Source organism: Pteropus alecto, unplaced genomic scaffold (genome assembly GCF_000325575.1).
Source record: "Pteropus alecto unplaced genomic scaffold, ASM32557v1 scaffold86, whole genome shotgun sequence".
In the NCBI taxonomy this organism is placed as follows: domain Eukaryota; kingdom Metazoa; phylum Chordata; class Mammalia; order Chiroptera; family Pteropodidae; genus Pteropus; species Pteropus alecto.
Window position 1 is genome coordinate 27,001,893 of NW_006442109.1, and position 15,120 is coordinate 27,017,012.

Below are 15,120 nucleotides of genomic sequence, written 5' to 3' on the forward strand. Positions count from 1 at the left end.
TTAACATTCCTTTCCTCTCCCATCCCTCCACCACCATTTGGAAGAGAGGAGCACACAGTGGGTCCAGTCTGCCTCACTGCCTCCTCTACGTTGAGTTTTCAGGTACAGGGCGAGTATACCTCATCCTTAGGCTTTACCTCTAGAACGTTGAGTTTGATGATACCATCTCCATCTTTGTCAAACGCATTAAAAGCTCCTGTGTGGAAGAATGAATGCACAAGCCCAAGGCCAGTTACAGGCTCACTCCCTCTCCACTACTATAACTTTTCCTAAGAAAACCACACTCTGCCTGGCAGAGAATCACCAGTAGCCCTCCCTTTGCCATCCCGTTTTGAGCCTAAAGAGGTTCTTTGCCTCTGTTCAGCCCAGATGGAATAGATTAGAAGATGATCAGGCTGCAATTCCTACTGCCACAGCTATTGCTGCAGGAAATGGAGCAGAAAGAGCACAAGAGAGTGGGAGGGTAGCCCCCCACTTACTGAACATGCCCTCCAGCCTGACGAAGCAGCAGATGAAACTGTCAAAGTCGATGTTCATGTATTTGTCTGCATATCGCATGGTAATGATGTCATAGAGCTGGCTGTTGAGATGGAATCCTGTGGAAGGAGCACGGGAGAGGAGGAAGTAGATTTGCAGTCCTGAGGCCTACATTGTTTCCCCTGCCTCTTGGCAGCTCTGTGGCTTGAGAAAGGAAATGGGAAATCTTTCCTTTCTCTAGTAGGGCCTAGCAGCTTAGTCCTCCCCTCCCGTTTCTGCTTCCATGGGCTCCAGTCCACATCCTGGCCACCCCACTTTCTTCCCCAGCACCTGCATCATTGACTGCGTTTCGCATCTCATAGCTGTTGATGGTGCCGGATTGGTCTGTATCATAGCGTTTGAAAATTTTCTGGCAATGGAAAATTTGAGGGCAGAAGTCATACACTAAATCCCTGAATCAACCCCCTCCTCCACTCTCACGCTTCATTCTCTCTCCCCACCTGCCAGGCTTTAATCTTCTTCCAGAGGTGATGGAACTCTTGCAGGTTCAGTCTCCCAGAGCCATCCGTCTGGAGGAAGGAGGTCAGGGCTACAGGGTGCATGCACATAGCAAAATCCCCTGGATTGGGGGCAGGGATGGGAGGTGGGTTCTAGTGGGCTCTGCAGGGGAGGTAGCCCCATAGGGAGACTGCTGAGGATATCCTACCCACTGCTCTGTCCTGGTATTTAACCCTCCCCTCCATACCTCCCCAGTCAAAATTAGTGTCTGTGACCCAGGGAGCTTGTCTCTTAAGAACCATATTTGCTTGGGCAGGGCCCCAGGCAGAATCCCAGCCTGAGGTAAGAGCAGAGGCAGGGGCTGGTTACAACCCACTGGCCTTCCCAGCTTGTGCCTCCAACAGTCCCTTTCAGACCAGGTACCAGGACATTCTGACTCAGGACCTCCTTAAGTCTCCTTGGGCATGAATTTGGACCCCTCTGCCTGACTTCCCCTCCCAACACCCACCCTCCCCGCCATTGCCCTGGCCCCCATGGGCTGCACAGGGGCTGATGACAGGGTTGGGAAGAGTGGCAGGAAGGATACATCCAAGAGGGCAATCATGCTGCGACAGGACTCCAGGGTGAACCCTTGTGTCTTCAGGTCCTCATCTGGGAGGAATGGAGAAGAGGGAAGAGCTACTTTCAAATAACCAGACACACTCCCACCCGCCCATCCCGCACATATGGTTTTGAGCCACTCACGTTTGTTCACAACTGTGTTAAGGATATTCTTGAGCTCATCTGCACAGATCTCCATGTCCTGAAGAGGAGGGGAGTAGAGTCATGGTTCAAGAGTACAGCCACTGATGGAGCAGAGGCTTTGCAAAATGAATCCCAGCTGTCCATCTTCGTAAAGTCCCTGTCAGTGCTATTCTGTCACGGGGTAGCTGGGCCTTTCCTGAGGGAAACAGGCTTTGTACCCTCAGCTGTCCAGGTTGCAGTGGGCAGCTCCGAGTAAAAAGGCCCCTGACCACCCACTGGATATGTTGGTCTAAAACTCAAGGGCTTGACTTGAGGATTTCTGTGCTATCCCGTTTCCAACAAAAGCCAAAATGACCTCTATTGAACAGTGACAAAATAACTGGTGATTTGAGCAGTTAATCAGGGAGAGGAGTATCTGTGGGAGCCGAGGTTGGATGTACTCACATCACCAGCTATCTGCCTGAAAATGTTCCGGAATTGCTGCTGCTCCTCGCTTTCCTGGTCAGTGTTGCCAGGCCGTGGCTGTGGAAGCACAAAGGAAAATGGTTCACAGGGATCAAGGAGATGGGCAGACCCATGAGGAAAGCTCCTTCTGGGCTGACGGAGCCACAGTGCCTAAAACAACCCTAGGTGGCAGCTGGCAGCAGGAGCTAGGTACGGGACACATGCTCTTTCTTGGTCAAACCTGGTGAGCTGGAGTGAGCATCATCTGTGCCCTGGCGACCTTCACTGGATACCTTCCCAGCCCAGACGCCCCAACCAGAGGAGACACATTAACCATGCAGACCTTGTTCCACCACAGGCCCCTTGTTCCACCAGCTCCACCAGTAGAGCCCTCTCCACTGTTCTGAGTTTGACCATCCCAACAAAATGAGCCCCAGCAGGACAAAGGCCAGACTATTCTGACATCTCCAGCTGTCTCTGTCATCAAGGCCTCAGAGGGACTCCTCACCATCCCCCGCTCCATTGCTCGGGCACTCCAGGATGGAAGAGGTGGCCCTGGATTTGTCTACGGACTTTTGTCCCTTAGACTTACTTCCACTAAGGCTTACATGATCACCTCTCCCAAATCTAGTCTAACGCTCTCCCTCTGAGCTCTGGAGGACTCCATTTTTGCTGTCAACCCCCTCTTCTGCTCCTATTCTTTATCATTGCCAAGAGCTCAAGGGCACCAGGAAACAGGAGTTGCTCTGTCTCAGACTTTGCCTCCCACTTCCCTCATCATCCCAGCTGGATAGGGTCCATCAGGGGAGCTCAGCCCGTCCTTCCCAAGGCCTGGGACTGGCTTGGTGTGGCTGCCACCCCCCAAGATGTTCACTTGAGCAGCATTCCAAATTTGGGGAGAACTTGATGAGAGAAAAGGTCAATGAGACAAATCCAAACCTCTAGATGTTAAAGGGACACCCAGCCCCTGCAGCCCCTGCAGCCCCTCCAAACCTGAGCACCCCAAGAGCATAGAAGGATCCCAGTACTTGTTGGCCACCCCACTCATGCCACATGCTCAGAAACCTGTGGGGCTTTCTCTTGCTTATCAGGGCTCGTTTTGTCTTTGCCCTCCTCTGACTCTTGGTCCACACCCAGTTCCTTGTTGCTGTTTGCTCTGTCCGAAACGAAGATGATGGGCTGGAGAAAGGAGGGAAGTAGGGAGGGGGCAGGAAGGAAGCAAGGATTACAGGCTGAGCGGGCAGGTGGAGGCAACCTCCCTCTTGGAGCAGCTGGTCCAGTGGAGAGGAAAAGAACAGAATGAGCTCTTGAACTTCAGTTCAAGCTCCATTTCTGCCATTAACAAGCTGAGTGACTTGGGGCAAAGATGCTAAGTCTCTCTGGACCTCAGTTCCTTATGTCTTCGTAATAGAATTATGAGGGTTAAACAAGGTAGCACATGTGAAAATGCTAAGAATGCTATAAGCAACATGATCTTAGTGCAGTGATTTTCGAATATTTTGTGTACTTTTTTTTCCAAGTGGAAACACTGTTCATGTTAAATTTCCCCAGAAGCCCAGTATATGTAGTCATTAAAAACAGTGCTTCTCTGGTTGATGAAGAGGGCAGAGCTCTCTTCTCTGGCACCTCTACATCACCACGGCAGCTACCGAGGCACCTCCAAGGAACCTTTAGGACTCTGCAGAGGACAAATTGAAAAAGACTCTTTATTAGTGGCGGTCGATGGGTGAGAGGTCAGAACACTGAACTGGGATCCCAGCCCTGCCATCACATATGAGAAATATCCTCTCTGGCTTCAGTTCACTCATCCATGAATGTGGATAATAAATCCTGCTTCGTACTTCTCATAGGGCTCTTGTGAGGGTCATGTGAGACACCCAATGTAAAAGTGGATTGCAAAAACATTTAAGGTGCTACAGAAATACAAGAGAGATTTTCAAGACATGCTCATGCAGGCAAAGAGGAATATAAAGAGTAGAGAGCACCCGCCATGCTGTGCCAGTCCCAGTTAGTGCTATATATCCCACAAGGAAAGCCCAGGAAGGCTAGGCTGTAGGAGCTGGTGGCTGCAGTGCAGAGAGCAATGAGGCAATCAGTCTCTCAGAGCAGAAAAGGAATCTGACCGGTCTCTGAGTCCCCATCTACCTTTCCATGCTGTTGATATAGGACAGCAATAATGGACAGACCTATGGAAATGGCTCCCCCAGTTTGGGCCCCCAGCAGGCCCCAAAAGCCCTGGCTTACTCTGCCTTCCAAGCAAAAGGTTTCACTTAAGCAACTGAAGCTCATGAGGATCACAGAGCAAGTGGGGGGCGGGTCACAGTCTGAGGGAGAATATGTGGTCATGGGGCACCCCTGCCCGGCACATGTCTCCAGGCCTGAGTGTGGATCTGGACAACATACCGTGGAGTGTGAGGGGCCTGCACCAGAGAAGTTAGGGTAAGAAACGTGTTTTGGAGCAGACAGACATGGTTTCCAGTTTCAGTTTCCCTACTCATTAGTTGTGTGTCTTTGGGCAAGTCACTTCTCTGAATCTTTATCCTCTCCTTTACCAGGGGACTTATAATAGCACCTACCTCATAGATACCGTCGTGACTGAAAACAGTGTTTTACCCCCAGCGTAGTGCCTACTGTGTGGTAGGTGCTTGATGAATGTCAGCTCTGGTCTGCACCAGTGCCAATACTTGATGGACCCCTATGATGGATCCTTCCAGGTGCTGTCATGAACACTAACACTAAACATTGTCTGATGGCCAGCAGCTACTGCCCCATGGGATCAAGGATGTCCAAAGGTCAGTAATTTCTGGACGGCGCCCTGGCTGGTCAAACCAAAATTCTACAAGGGGTAACTATTATTGTAGGCATTATTGCCCTGGAGACCAGAAGTTATCAGGTAAATGGAGGAAGGATGGGGTAGGGGGAGTTCGAGTTGCTAAACAACCATGATCTCAAGTTCTAAAAGTACACAAAGGAAACAGGGTCCCTGGTCACACATGAAAACTTGCTCTGAGGCCCCTGAGATGCTCTTCACGCACATGGCTCCCTTTAGCAACAGTGTCCTTACATCAGAGTGGTTATAAACAGGATACCCAGGAGGGGCTATTTGAGGTCCTGGTGAATCATGGTGACTCCCCAAGAACCCAGGAGGGGAAAATGCCCAGGTAACTCACATTCCTTCTTCCCCCTTAAACCAGTCACGTTGAGCAGCTCCTTTGGGGCTGTGAGGTGGAGGTTCTTTTCCCTTTTTCCCTTTGCCATCTGGACACAGGTGGCACATAGAGTCCATTAGGACCCGCAGCTTAGAGGGTGCCTGGTTTCAGAGTGAGACGTCATTATCTAGGAGGCGGTTGCAACAGGCTTCACTGGAACAACAGCCCTGGTAGTGACTTAGTCTTTCTGGCCATCCTCTCCCACCCCTTCCCCAGAGGGCTTTGAAAAAAGGAGGAGTGGAGAGCAGGCAGGAAAATGAGAGGAGGGAGAAGGAACTGTCCTGTCTGCAGAGAAGGCAGCTGGCATCCCAAGACCCTCACTCTTCCATAGAAACCCTCACACAACCATGTGGCGGTACCCTGAGGAACAGAACCTACCGCCATTCCCCTAAAGAATCAAGCCCTGCTCAGCTAGTCAAACCTGCTTCTGAGAAAGATGGGCGCCCTTTTTGTTTTTTGCAGGACTCCCACGTCGGGAGCATTTTCACTGGTTGGCCATCCTCTCCCTCCCTCATGTGAGAGGAGGACAGTATAGCACGGTGGTTCAGAATGCAGACTCTGGAGCCAGACCACTTCCTGACTGTGTCACCTTGGGCAAGTTATTCAACCTGTCTGTACCTTTTCTTCCTCTGAAAATGGGGGCAACGATAATACTAATCTCACAAGGTTGTTGTGAGAATTGAGTTTCTCTGTGGAAAGCACCCAGAAGAGTCCTTGGAACATTGCCTTCACTAGCAAATGTTAGCTCTCATTGTTGCACACCCATAGCCGCAACAGGAGCTCAGGCGGGGAGGTGCGGGGCGATGGGGCAAGAGGCAAGCCTGGTGCGTGTGCACTTGCACCTACATGCACAAACATATTCCATGCTGTCTACCCACTCACCCTGTTACACCTACCTTGGGTTTTTTCTTTTTCTGCACAAGGAAACAGTAAATGCAGATTAAGTGAAAAGCAAGTTTCCAGAAAACCTGCTGGCTTTTGGCTTCCTTGTGACCTGGTTCTGAACTGGGGGTGGGTTCCAGGATCCCCAAATCTCGGTCACATTGGAGCCAAAAAAGACCTGGAGGGTGAAGGGAGAAGAGAATTCTCCAGGCCTCAAGACCGGCAGCAGCTATGGCTTTGTTTTTAGAATTTATTCTGTTATTGGACACGGCTCAGGAAAGGGAGTTTCTAGCTAATTTTTTCTACTTTTTAATGAAGTTGTTACTAAAACACTAAAAGAGTGGTTAACCCAAACTAGCCTAAAAAGATGAATTTTGTTTGATTTATAGAGTTTAGGGGAGGGGGTCGTTTGTTCGTTTTTCAGGAAATTTTTAACATATGGAGACTTCATGTGGAAATCCAGGTTTGGGGCTTCTTTTGTAGAATTAGGTCTGGCAGCCTGCACAACAGTCCAGGAGAGCAGTTGCTCTCTGTGACCTCCAGATGGCCACAGCCACCACCACTCCAGTCGTCCCTCCAACACAGAAGCCGAGTGTCAGTTGAGAACTGCAGGCAATTATGCCAGTGTCGGGACACCAAAACCTCCACCACACCTGCCTGCTCTACTCAGGCGACATGCCAACTCCCATAAGCGTTTGGGTTTGCAACTCCTGATAAACACTCTACACCTGATTACCAACATCTAGAAGATAAGAATAGTACCAAGTGCACTTAATACTAAAACCAACATCTATGATAATTCAGAAGGCACTTGGAGATCTGGCACTGGCACAGGGTCAGAATTAGAACCATGCGTGTCACTACCCAGAAGACAGTTCACTGGGGCATTTGCTGTCCTCTTATTGGCCCAGGACATACACACACAGCACAGGGGACTGTTCACTAACGAAGGCCTAAAGCCACAAGGCAGTCACAAGACTCCTCAGCAAAAGGAGACCCTAACACACACCAACTCTGTGCTTCAAACTCTGAGCCTCACATCCTTGGGGACAGGTCTCAGCATGAGAGTGGGGAAGAGAGCTGGAGTCTGGGTTCAGAGATTCTGGATGTGAGTTCCAACCATGCCATTTATGAGCTCTGTGAACCCAAGGAGGCCATTTAACTACATTGAGCCTTTACTTCCTTACTTGAAAATCAGAGATAATAACCTTATTACATCTCAGAAACCTTGCAAGGATCAAGTGAGATAACACATGTGAGAGGTATTTTGTAAGATATAAAAAACGTAAATAACAATCACCATTCGAGGGCCTGTGCTATGCCAGACACTTCACATACACAATCTCATTGATTCAAACCTCAAAAAGACTTGCAAGGCACGTGTTATTATCCCCATTTTACAGAATAGGAAACCGAATCGGATGGGTTATATAACTTGTCCAGGTCACCCAGCTGGTAGGCGTGGTAGGTGTAGGACCCAGCTTTTGATGCTGACTGCAGAGCTGGCGTACTTTTTTTTCACTATGTGAGATTGTGTCTCATAATTCACTATTAGCTGCTGCTCTCGTCAACTCTTCCTCTGTCCTTGATCCCTCCCTCTAATTTTTCAAACTGCTTCTTCTTTCTTGGACTCTTCAGTACTTCCCAGCCCCTGGACTGACTAAATGGCCCTAGGACCATAAGGCCCATAACTTCTGGTCATGACGAAGAAGTTGCAGTAATGCGGAGTAATTGCTCTGCGCCCCCCAGATTTCCATCTTCCTCTGCCAATACTCACTCTCCCCTCCACCACCCACCTGTCCCCTGGACCTTCTGATATGTAAGAGCTAAACTACTCACCACTGGCCGATCCACAGAGATTGTATTTTCAACTTCCCTGTGAAGAACACAAACATGAGGGGGGCCCATGTCACCAGGAGCAAGTAGGAAGCACACAGAGGATTTGCTCAGGTCACATGACCTTTCAGAGCTAAGTCAGGACTGACTTCAAGAGAACTCCACCCCAGGAACCAGTCTCATGTAGGCACCATCCCCAGCAGCCAAGTGTAGACGTACAGATTCTCGTTGGCTTTGGCTGGAGCTCTCAAAGGCATGACCCAGCCACCTACCCATAGACCCTATGCTTCTTTCAGGGACAGAGATTAGAGTAGCAGGGCCTATGATGTATCTGCGGTGGCCAAGAGGGCAGGATATGGCCTTGCTGGCTTCCTTGACCACCCTACCTAAAAGTTCAATCACCCCAACACCTCTTATCCCTTGTCCCGACTTTACTTTTTCTGCTTATCACGTATCAAATTCTAACATACTATATATATATGTATCTTTTCCTATACATTGTCTAGTAAGCCCATTAGGGCAGGGATTTCTTTTTGTTTAACTGCTCTACTCTCAAATATCTATGGGATGACTGAATGAAGGAATGAATGAATAGGGCAGATGTGACCAGTGGCTCAGGAGTGGAGGAAGAAGTACAGTCTAGTCAACATATCCTGGAACTCCTGGCAAAGACTAGTCCAGCTGCCTCACGCCTCTGATCTCTGGGAGGGGCCACGTGAGCTTTTAGGGACAGCTGGGGAAAGTGGGGCTGGGACTCACTCAGAGAGGTTCCTCTTTTCAGAGAAGACCCGGAGGATGAATTCTCCTTCCTGGTGGGGCTCGTAGGTGGAGGGCACGATGACATACTCGCTGGGAGGCAGGCGGAAGCGCTCAGACACCTCCCGCATGTTGATGTAGGTTTTGCTCCTGGCCTTGGAGGCGTTATACAGGAAGAAGTCCTTTTGCAGGTGCTGCTTGTTCCCATGCATCTGAAGGAGAGAAGAGCCCAAGGCACCTGAGCCCTTTGGGAAGGATGCCCTGTCCTGCTTGGAGTCTCTCTCCAGGGGTCCCTTCCTGACTTCCTGGTCACCCATTTCACAGTCATGACCTACCTATTTCGAATTTCCAAGGCCTCAAATAGCTCAACAGCTGTGGAGCTCCCTACCCCATTTCCTCTTCCTTTTCTGTTGTGATTCAGAAGTGAAGGTCAAGTCTACTGTTCCTCGACTGGGGATCACTTACCAGAACTGCTACTGGTCAACTTCAAATCACCTCCAGGCTGGGGAAGGACCCCAAGGAGGCAGGCGGGGCCTTAGCTGGGGTCTGAGGGAGGTGATTGCTTCATCCCAAAGAGGATAGTCCCTCAGAATGTGACTGCGTGTGAGTGTATAATTGTGTGAATGTGAATGTGTATGAGTGCAAACAACTGTAAGTGTGAACGAATGCAAACAACTGTAAGTGTGACAGCATGTGTGACGGTGTCTGGTGGGAAGAGGAAGGGCGCATCGTGAGGGTGGTAGTCAGGAGGTCATGCACCTGCTCTGGAGTTGAGGAACTCAGGCGAGGCCCTCTCCTATCATAGTCCTGCCCACAAACCCTACCAGGGAGCTTCTCGATGTGCCACCGACAGACACGGGCCCCCCAGGTAATGCTGCACACAACTGCTGGCTTCTGCCCCTTCTTTACCTCTTTGGGAACCTTGAGGAGAAATAGAAAAAGAAATTGTTCAGATTCTGTGGATCTCAGATCTGAATGGCGGTGAAAAGCTTACAGGAAGGGAACACCAGCAATTGTAGAGCAAATGCAGAAGTCTGACTCCCCATGTACCCACCTGGCCAGCCCCAGCCCCACTGTACCAACCCCACCCTGGTTTTTTTCCCCCACTCATTACAAATATCTAAGTGGTTCCAACACAAGTGAGCCTGAAACCAGGAGTCCTGGGGGCGGTCACTGAGTAAAGGGGAAGCCGGAGGACTCCTCTGGAACCCCCGAAAGCCTCCTCCCTGGGGTGTGTGTTTCCTGGGCTGAAGTTCCTGAAGCTGGTCAGGAACTGCACACCTCGTAAATGGCAAAGCCGATGGTGAAGAGGTTGGCCCCGAGCTTCCGGTCTTTCCGCCGGTTCTTCTGCATCAGGGCCACCAGGAAGCTACAAATCACCTCGGAGTCGTCGGGGTCATCATCCTCCTCCAGGAGCTTCAGACGGTACTGCGGGTTGGTCCAGAAAGTGTCTGTGCCCCCCGGAAAGGAAACATGCATTCAGATCTGCCTCTTGGAGAAAAGGCAGGAAGGGAAATGAGACAGAGGGAACCTGTTTATCTCCTGCATCTAGGTGCTCAATAAATATGGAAGAAATGACTGAGGCGTTTGTCTAATTATTTGGGGGGCAGCCTGTGCTTTCATTTGACGGAGCTGCCCTGATCACCTGTGTGCCTTCTCCTCCCTCTTTGAACGTTCGTTCTCAGTCTTTGCTGATGGTTTCACTTTTCTTACCTGTCCCTTAAATGTTGTTGGTTCCTGGGATTTGGTCCTAGGCCTCTTCTCCCACTCCATTCTGCCCTCAGCCCCAGGCTGTCTTATCCGTTTCCATTTTTTAATTTCCCCCTACAAGCTGATGATGCCTGAGCTATAGGTCCCAACTTCAATCTTGCTTTTGACTCCTTCTTCCCTTCTCTTCCTGTCTCTCTTCTGTGTTTCCTTTTTTCCTTCTTTTTGTCTTTTCATCCTTTCTTCCTTCTTTCCACAAATACATGTCAAGCTCTGATCATATAACCAAGTACCATTCTAGTCTGTGCATCCAATTCTCTATTACACATCTTCACCTGGATATTCTACAGATGCCTCAAACTTTCCACGTCCCAAACTAAACTCCCCTCCTTACAAACCCCACAACCAACTCCACCAAAAACAACACACTGATATTTTTCTGCTGTGTGTCTTATATTGTAACATGGATACCACCCACTCAGGCCCTCAAACTCTAGGAATCCTGAAGTCATTCTTCATTCTTCCTTCCCCACATCACCCAATATTCTCTCCCCTAAGCCCTCTTTCCTCCATCTGCTTCTCCCGACTTGGCCTAGGCCTTCAGCATCTCCGGCTTGAACTCTTATAGTAGCTGTTAACTTGGACCTCCAGTCCCATTCTCAGCATTGTGAACACAGGATTGTTCTGACACAATGTCCTGTTTAAAAGTGGTTACCAACCCCTTACTGCCAAGCATGGCAGTTTCCTTCTCAGTAAAATAGGTAAGGTTTAATAAGATAATGTATGTCTGGGGCTCCGTAGAAACTCGGCAAATGCCAGTTAGTATTATTCTTCCAGGACCTCATTCTGCTTGGACCCTTCCCCCATCCAGAGCATCTCCCACCTGGAAAGTTGCGGCAGCCTCCAGCGGAGCAGCCCCTCACCCAGCGGCCCTCATTCACGGACACTGTCCAGGTCTGAAGCTTGTCGGACTCCAGGGCATCGGCTGTGAGGTTGCAGATCTCCAGCTTTGTGAAATGGTAGATGAAATCATCATATGACATCCTGAGAGGTTGGAAGAAGAGAGAGATGCATATGGGAGGCTGGGAAAGGTCAGACTCTAGGGCTAACACAGTGCAATAAAATAGTCCAGAGGAACTTGGTCACAGTCCCAGAGAGGACCCTGTCCTCCCTTTTTAGGGCAAACACTGTCAGTTCTGATGTATCTACCCCAAGCTGTCATCTCTTCTAATGTGTTCTTAATGGGAGAGCTCAGCAGCAATTCAGTTTTCCAAAAGGTTACCGTGTGACCCTCCACTGGGTCCATGCTAATTATAAGACAGAGAGTTGGGGAAGGACGGACAATTAAGCAAGCAATCTTAAGGGTGACAAATATCACAGATAAGTTAATCTCAGTCCTGGGGAAGACCAGGGGTCTTAAAGAAAGTTCCCTTTAAAATGAGACTTGAAGGCTGAGTGGAAATGATCTGGGCGAAGATGAGGGTGGCACTGGGTGAGCAGAGTAAGTAGAGCTTCCTAGGCTTAGAAGACAGCTCTGTGAAGTCTAGGGAGCAGTTGGTTGGAGCAGTATGCAAGGTGGAAGAGCACAGGTGAGGCAGGAGCCACATCATGCTAGCCTGGTCCCTGGCTCAGTCATCACCATGACCTGGCAGGCTCCTCCTAGAACCTCATTCTTGCTGGGCTTCCAGCTGGAGGAGAACATAGCCCAGATCTCCCAAGGGCTGGAATCTGATGGCCTCTCCCTCTGGGAATTAAAGTTTGAGATTTCAGCTCCTTGCCCCATCCCTTACCCTTTAGGGTCCTCCTGGGTCCTGGACTCACCAGAACTCTCCATCCTCAGTGACCTGGTGCTGCAGACGAGCCTTCTCATCTTTGTCTACAAAGCTCCAGTCCTTCCAACTGGAGGGAAAATGGAGGAATTATGGAAGGAGAAGGAAAGGAAGGCCTGAAGTGGGTTGGGACAAGAGGTACCAGAGAGATACAAAGAAATTCAAAGAGCAGCCCATCTCCAGGTTGTAGTCCATCTCAAAATTCAAATCTGATCTGATCCCCTCACTGTAAAACCCAATAATTGCTTCCTACTAGCCTCACGATTAAGATCAAACTCCTTAAATGAGTTTATAAGGGCTTGACCTTTCTCTGGCTGAATCTTTTACTCCTCCTCACACTTTAAAGGCTGGGAGTTGGGCTCTGGAAATAAACTGAGATTCCAATTTCATATACCAGAACTAGCTATGGAACCATGAGCAGGTTGCTTCACCTCTCTCAACTTTTGTTTTCTCAACTGCAAAAGAGAAATGATTATATATCACCTGCTCACAGGGCTGTGAGGAGCAATACACGAAATAATGCATGTAAAACTTGCAGAAGGTGCCTGTTATCCAATAAGTAACCGAGTTACTAAAACAAAGACCAGGCGTGTAAACATCTCCTTTCTCCTGCCACCCCAGGAAACAGCCTAACTTATGCTTTTAAAGGCTGGACAGTTTTATACACTCTCTCTCCTGTAAAGGCAGGAAATGAAGGACATTTGTGTTTCAGGCATGCTGAGGAGGATGAAACTAAACTGGGTTGTCCCGGGAAGGGTATGGGATTGAGGAAGTACTTAGAGTCAGAGAATGCTGGAAGGGAAATGAAGATTCTTGAGACCAGAGGAGGGACACAGTGGACGAGGCAAGTCTCCTTAAATGACCAAGGGCTGGGCCCCATTTGTCAGCAGTCCCTGCAATGGAGGCATTGGCAGGAAGTGGGTTAAGGCTAGACACCAACTTCTGAGGCTGGAGAACACAGTGATGGTCCCTGTGGGTGACTTGGGCTTTTAGAGTGGACAGCTGATGGGGTACCAAGGTCCCAGAGCAGAAAGCCCAGTTCAAATGCCACTCCCTCCAGGCAACCTTTTTCTACATTCCTGTCCCTGCTCCCAAACTAGGAGAGGGGACCCTTCTTTGTGATCCTTACCTGGCATTTATCTCAATTATCATTATTGTGTGTTTGTCTAATCCATTGGAACTTAAAATTAACAGGGGCAGGGCCTGTGTCTGTGTTCATTTCTAAGTCCCCAGACTGTACCATGGGACCCGGCACACACTCAGCACTGGGAAAGTAAGGATTTGTTACACGGGTAAGTGAAGAAAAAAACAGTAAGGAAACAAGGACCAGCACTTATCGCAGTCTCTTGAGGGGACGCTGCCTGCTCACAGAATGTCCCCAGTACTTAGACCTGTGCCTGCTCTTCAGTAGGTGCTCAATAAATGTGTGCTAAGTGAATGAATGGCTGAATGAACCAGTAAACACAGTGCCCCGGGATGAGAGGTATGTGGAGGTAAGTGCAGAGGCTGAAGGGCACACACAGCCTGCGTGTGGTCCTTCTCAGTGACTGAGTCCTGTTCTCCTCTCTTGGGAATAACAAGGGAGCTCATGGGGCTGCCCTTCGTTTAGTAAGGAACTGATGATTGGAGTGTGACCATAAAGGATTTGTAAATGTCCTGGAGCCTTCATCATAACCTCTCCATGTTTGTTATTTTCGCTGCCCCCAGTCTATTGCTCTCAGTGATAAGCAATAAAGTTCTCTCACAGGGGCTGTGCATCTTTTTATGGGGACAGTGAGGAAGAGGACGTCTTAGCACTGGCTAAGCTCTCTTCAGACATGATCACATTTTCCCCTCCTAATAGCCCCCAAGGAAAGTGCTAATATATTCCCATTTTATTCCCATTTTACAGGTAAGGCAACTGGGACTCCGAGAAGGGAAATCACTTATCCAGTCTAGACCCCTGCATTAAGAATCCCCTCCTACCTAGCCCATGTTTTCTAGAATCTTTCCTTTCCAGCGAATGACCATCAGCAAGCTCTCTGGCTCCCAGACTTCCCGGGCACCCATACCTCCTCTTCTCTGTGGATCATTGATTTTGAGGATAATTTTAGATCAGGCACTTGTAGTACTCTCGTGGCTTTGTACCCGACCCAGCCTCACCCCAGGCCCCATTGGCCCTCACCTACCCATCACTCCAGGAGCCGTTCCACTCCACCTGGCCCCAAGGGTTCCGCAGCCGTACCAGCTTCACTTTCTCATTCTTGAACAGGGTCTTGAACAAAGAGAAAAAGCTCTAACTCTTTGGAGGCCTTTCTAGAAATGGGGGGGAGGGTGTCTTTTGTCTTGCCCTGAGGACTGGGAAAGGGGTGGGGAGAGAATCCCACACAGGGGAGCTGTTTTGTCTGGCTCTGGTCAAGGAGACCGATCAGAAGTTCCCTGTGGAATGGCATGGTGAGAGGTCAGAACCTGAGGACTCAGGGCTTGGCCATCACCTCACCATCTTTTCAGAAGTGATTTTCCCAGTGAACATACAGCCATTCTGAGTGTTCAGGGACAAAGCAGGGCATATACTATAGGACCCTGCTAGCACTTTATGTGTCTGTGTAAATTAGGAAAAATGACCCTGGCGGGGCATATACTATAGGACCCCGCTTTATGTGTCTGTGTAAATTAGGAAAAATGACCCTTCCACCTGAGGAACTAGAGACAAATGTTTCCTCCAGATGGACCAATCAGGAAAAGGTGCCCCATGCTCG

General features: G+C 49.4%; 1 protein-coding gene across 3 annotated transcripts in view; it reads right to left on the reverse strand.

Moving 5' to 3' along the window:
• Positions 1-15,120, reverse strand: part of CAPN3 (calpain 3) — a 42,268-nt gene that overhangs the window by 921 nt on the left and 26,227 nt on the right. The window contains exons 8-23 of one of the 3 annotated variants that reach the window (XM_006920455.3): positions 14,551-14,636; positions 12,375-12,452; positions 11,437-11,597; positions 10,128-10,297; positions 9,756-9,767; positions 8,850-9,058; positions 8,094-8,130; positions 6,269-6,286; positions 3,229-3,342; positions 2,164-2,241; positions 1,720-1,777; positions 1,562-1,626; positions 978-1,046; positions 808-886; positions 480-596; positions 138-196 (exon numbers count right to left, since the gene is read on the reverse strand). In XM_006920455.3, the coding sequence (XP_006920517.1) occupies positions 138-196; positions 480-596; positions 808-886; positions 978-1,046; positions 1,562-1,626; positions 1,720-1,777; positions 2,164-2,241; positions 3,229-3,342; positions 6,269-6,286; positions 8,094-8,130; positions 8,850-9,058; positions 9,756-9,767; positions 10,128-10,297; positions 11,437-11,597; positions 12,375-12,452; positions 14,551-14,636 (1,410 nt within the window). The remainder of the gene's footprint in view (positions 1-137; positions 197-479; positions 597-807; positions 887-977; positions 1,047-1,561; positions 1,627-1,719; positions 1,778-2,163; positions 2,242-3,228; positions 3,343-6,268; positions 6,287-8,093; positions 8,131-8,849; positions 9,059-9,755; positions 9,768-10,127; positions 10,298-11,436; positions 11,598-12,374; positions 12,453-14,550; positions 14,637-15,120) is intronic. The other 2 variants (XM_006920456.3, XM_006920457.3) reach the window with 2 other exon arrangements.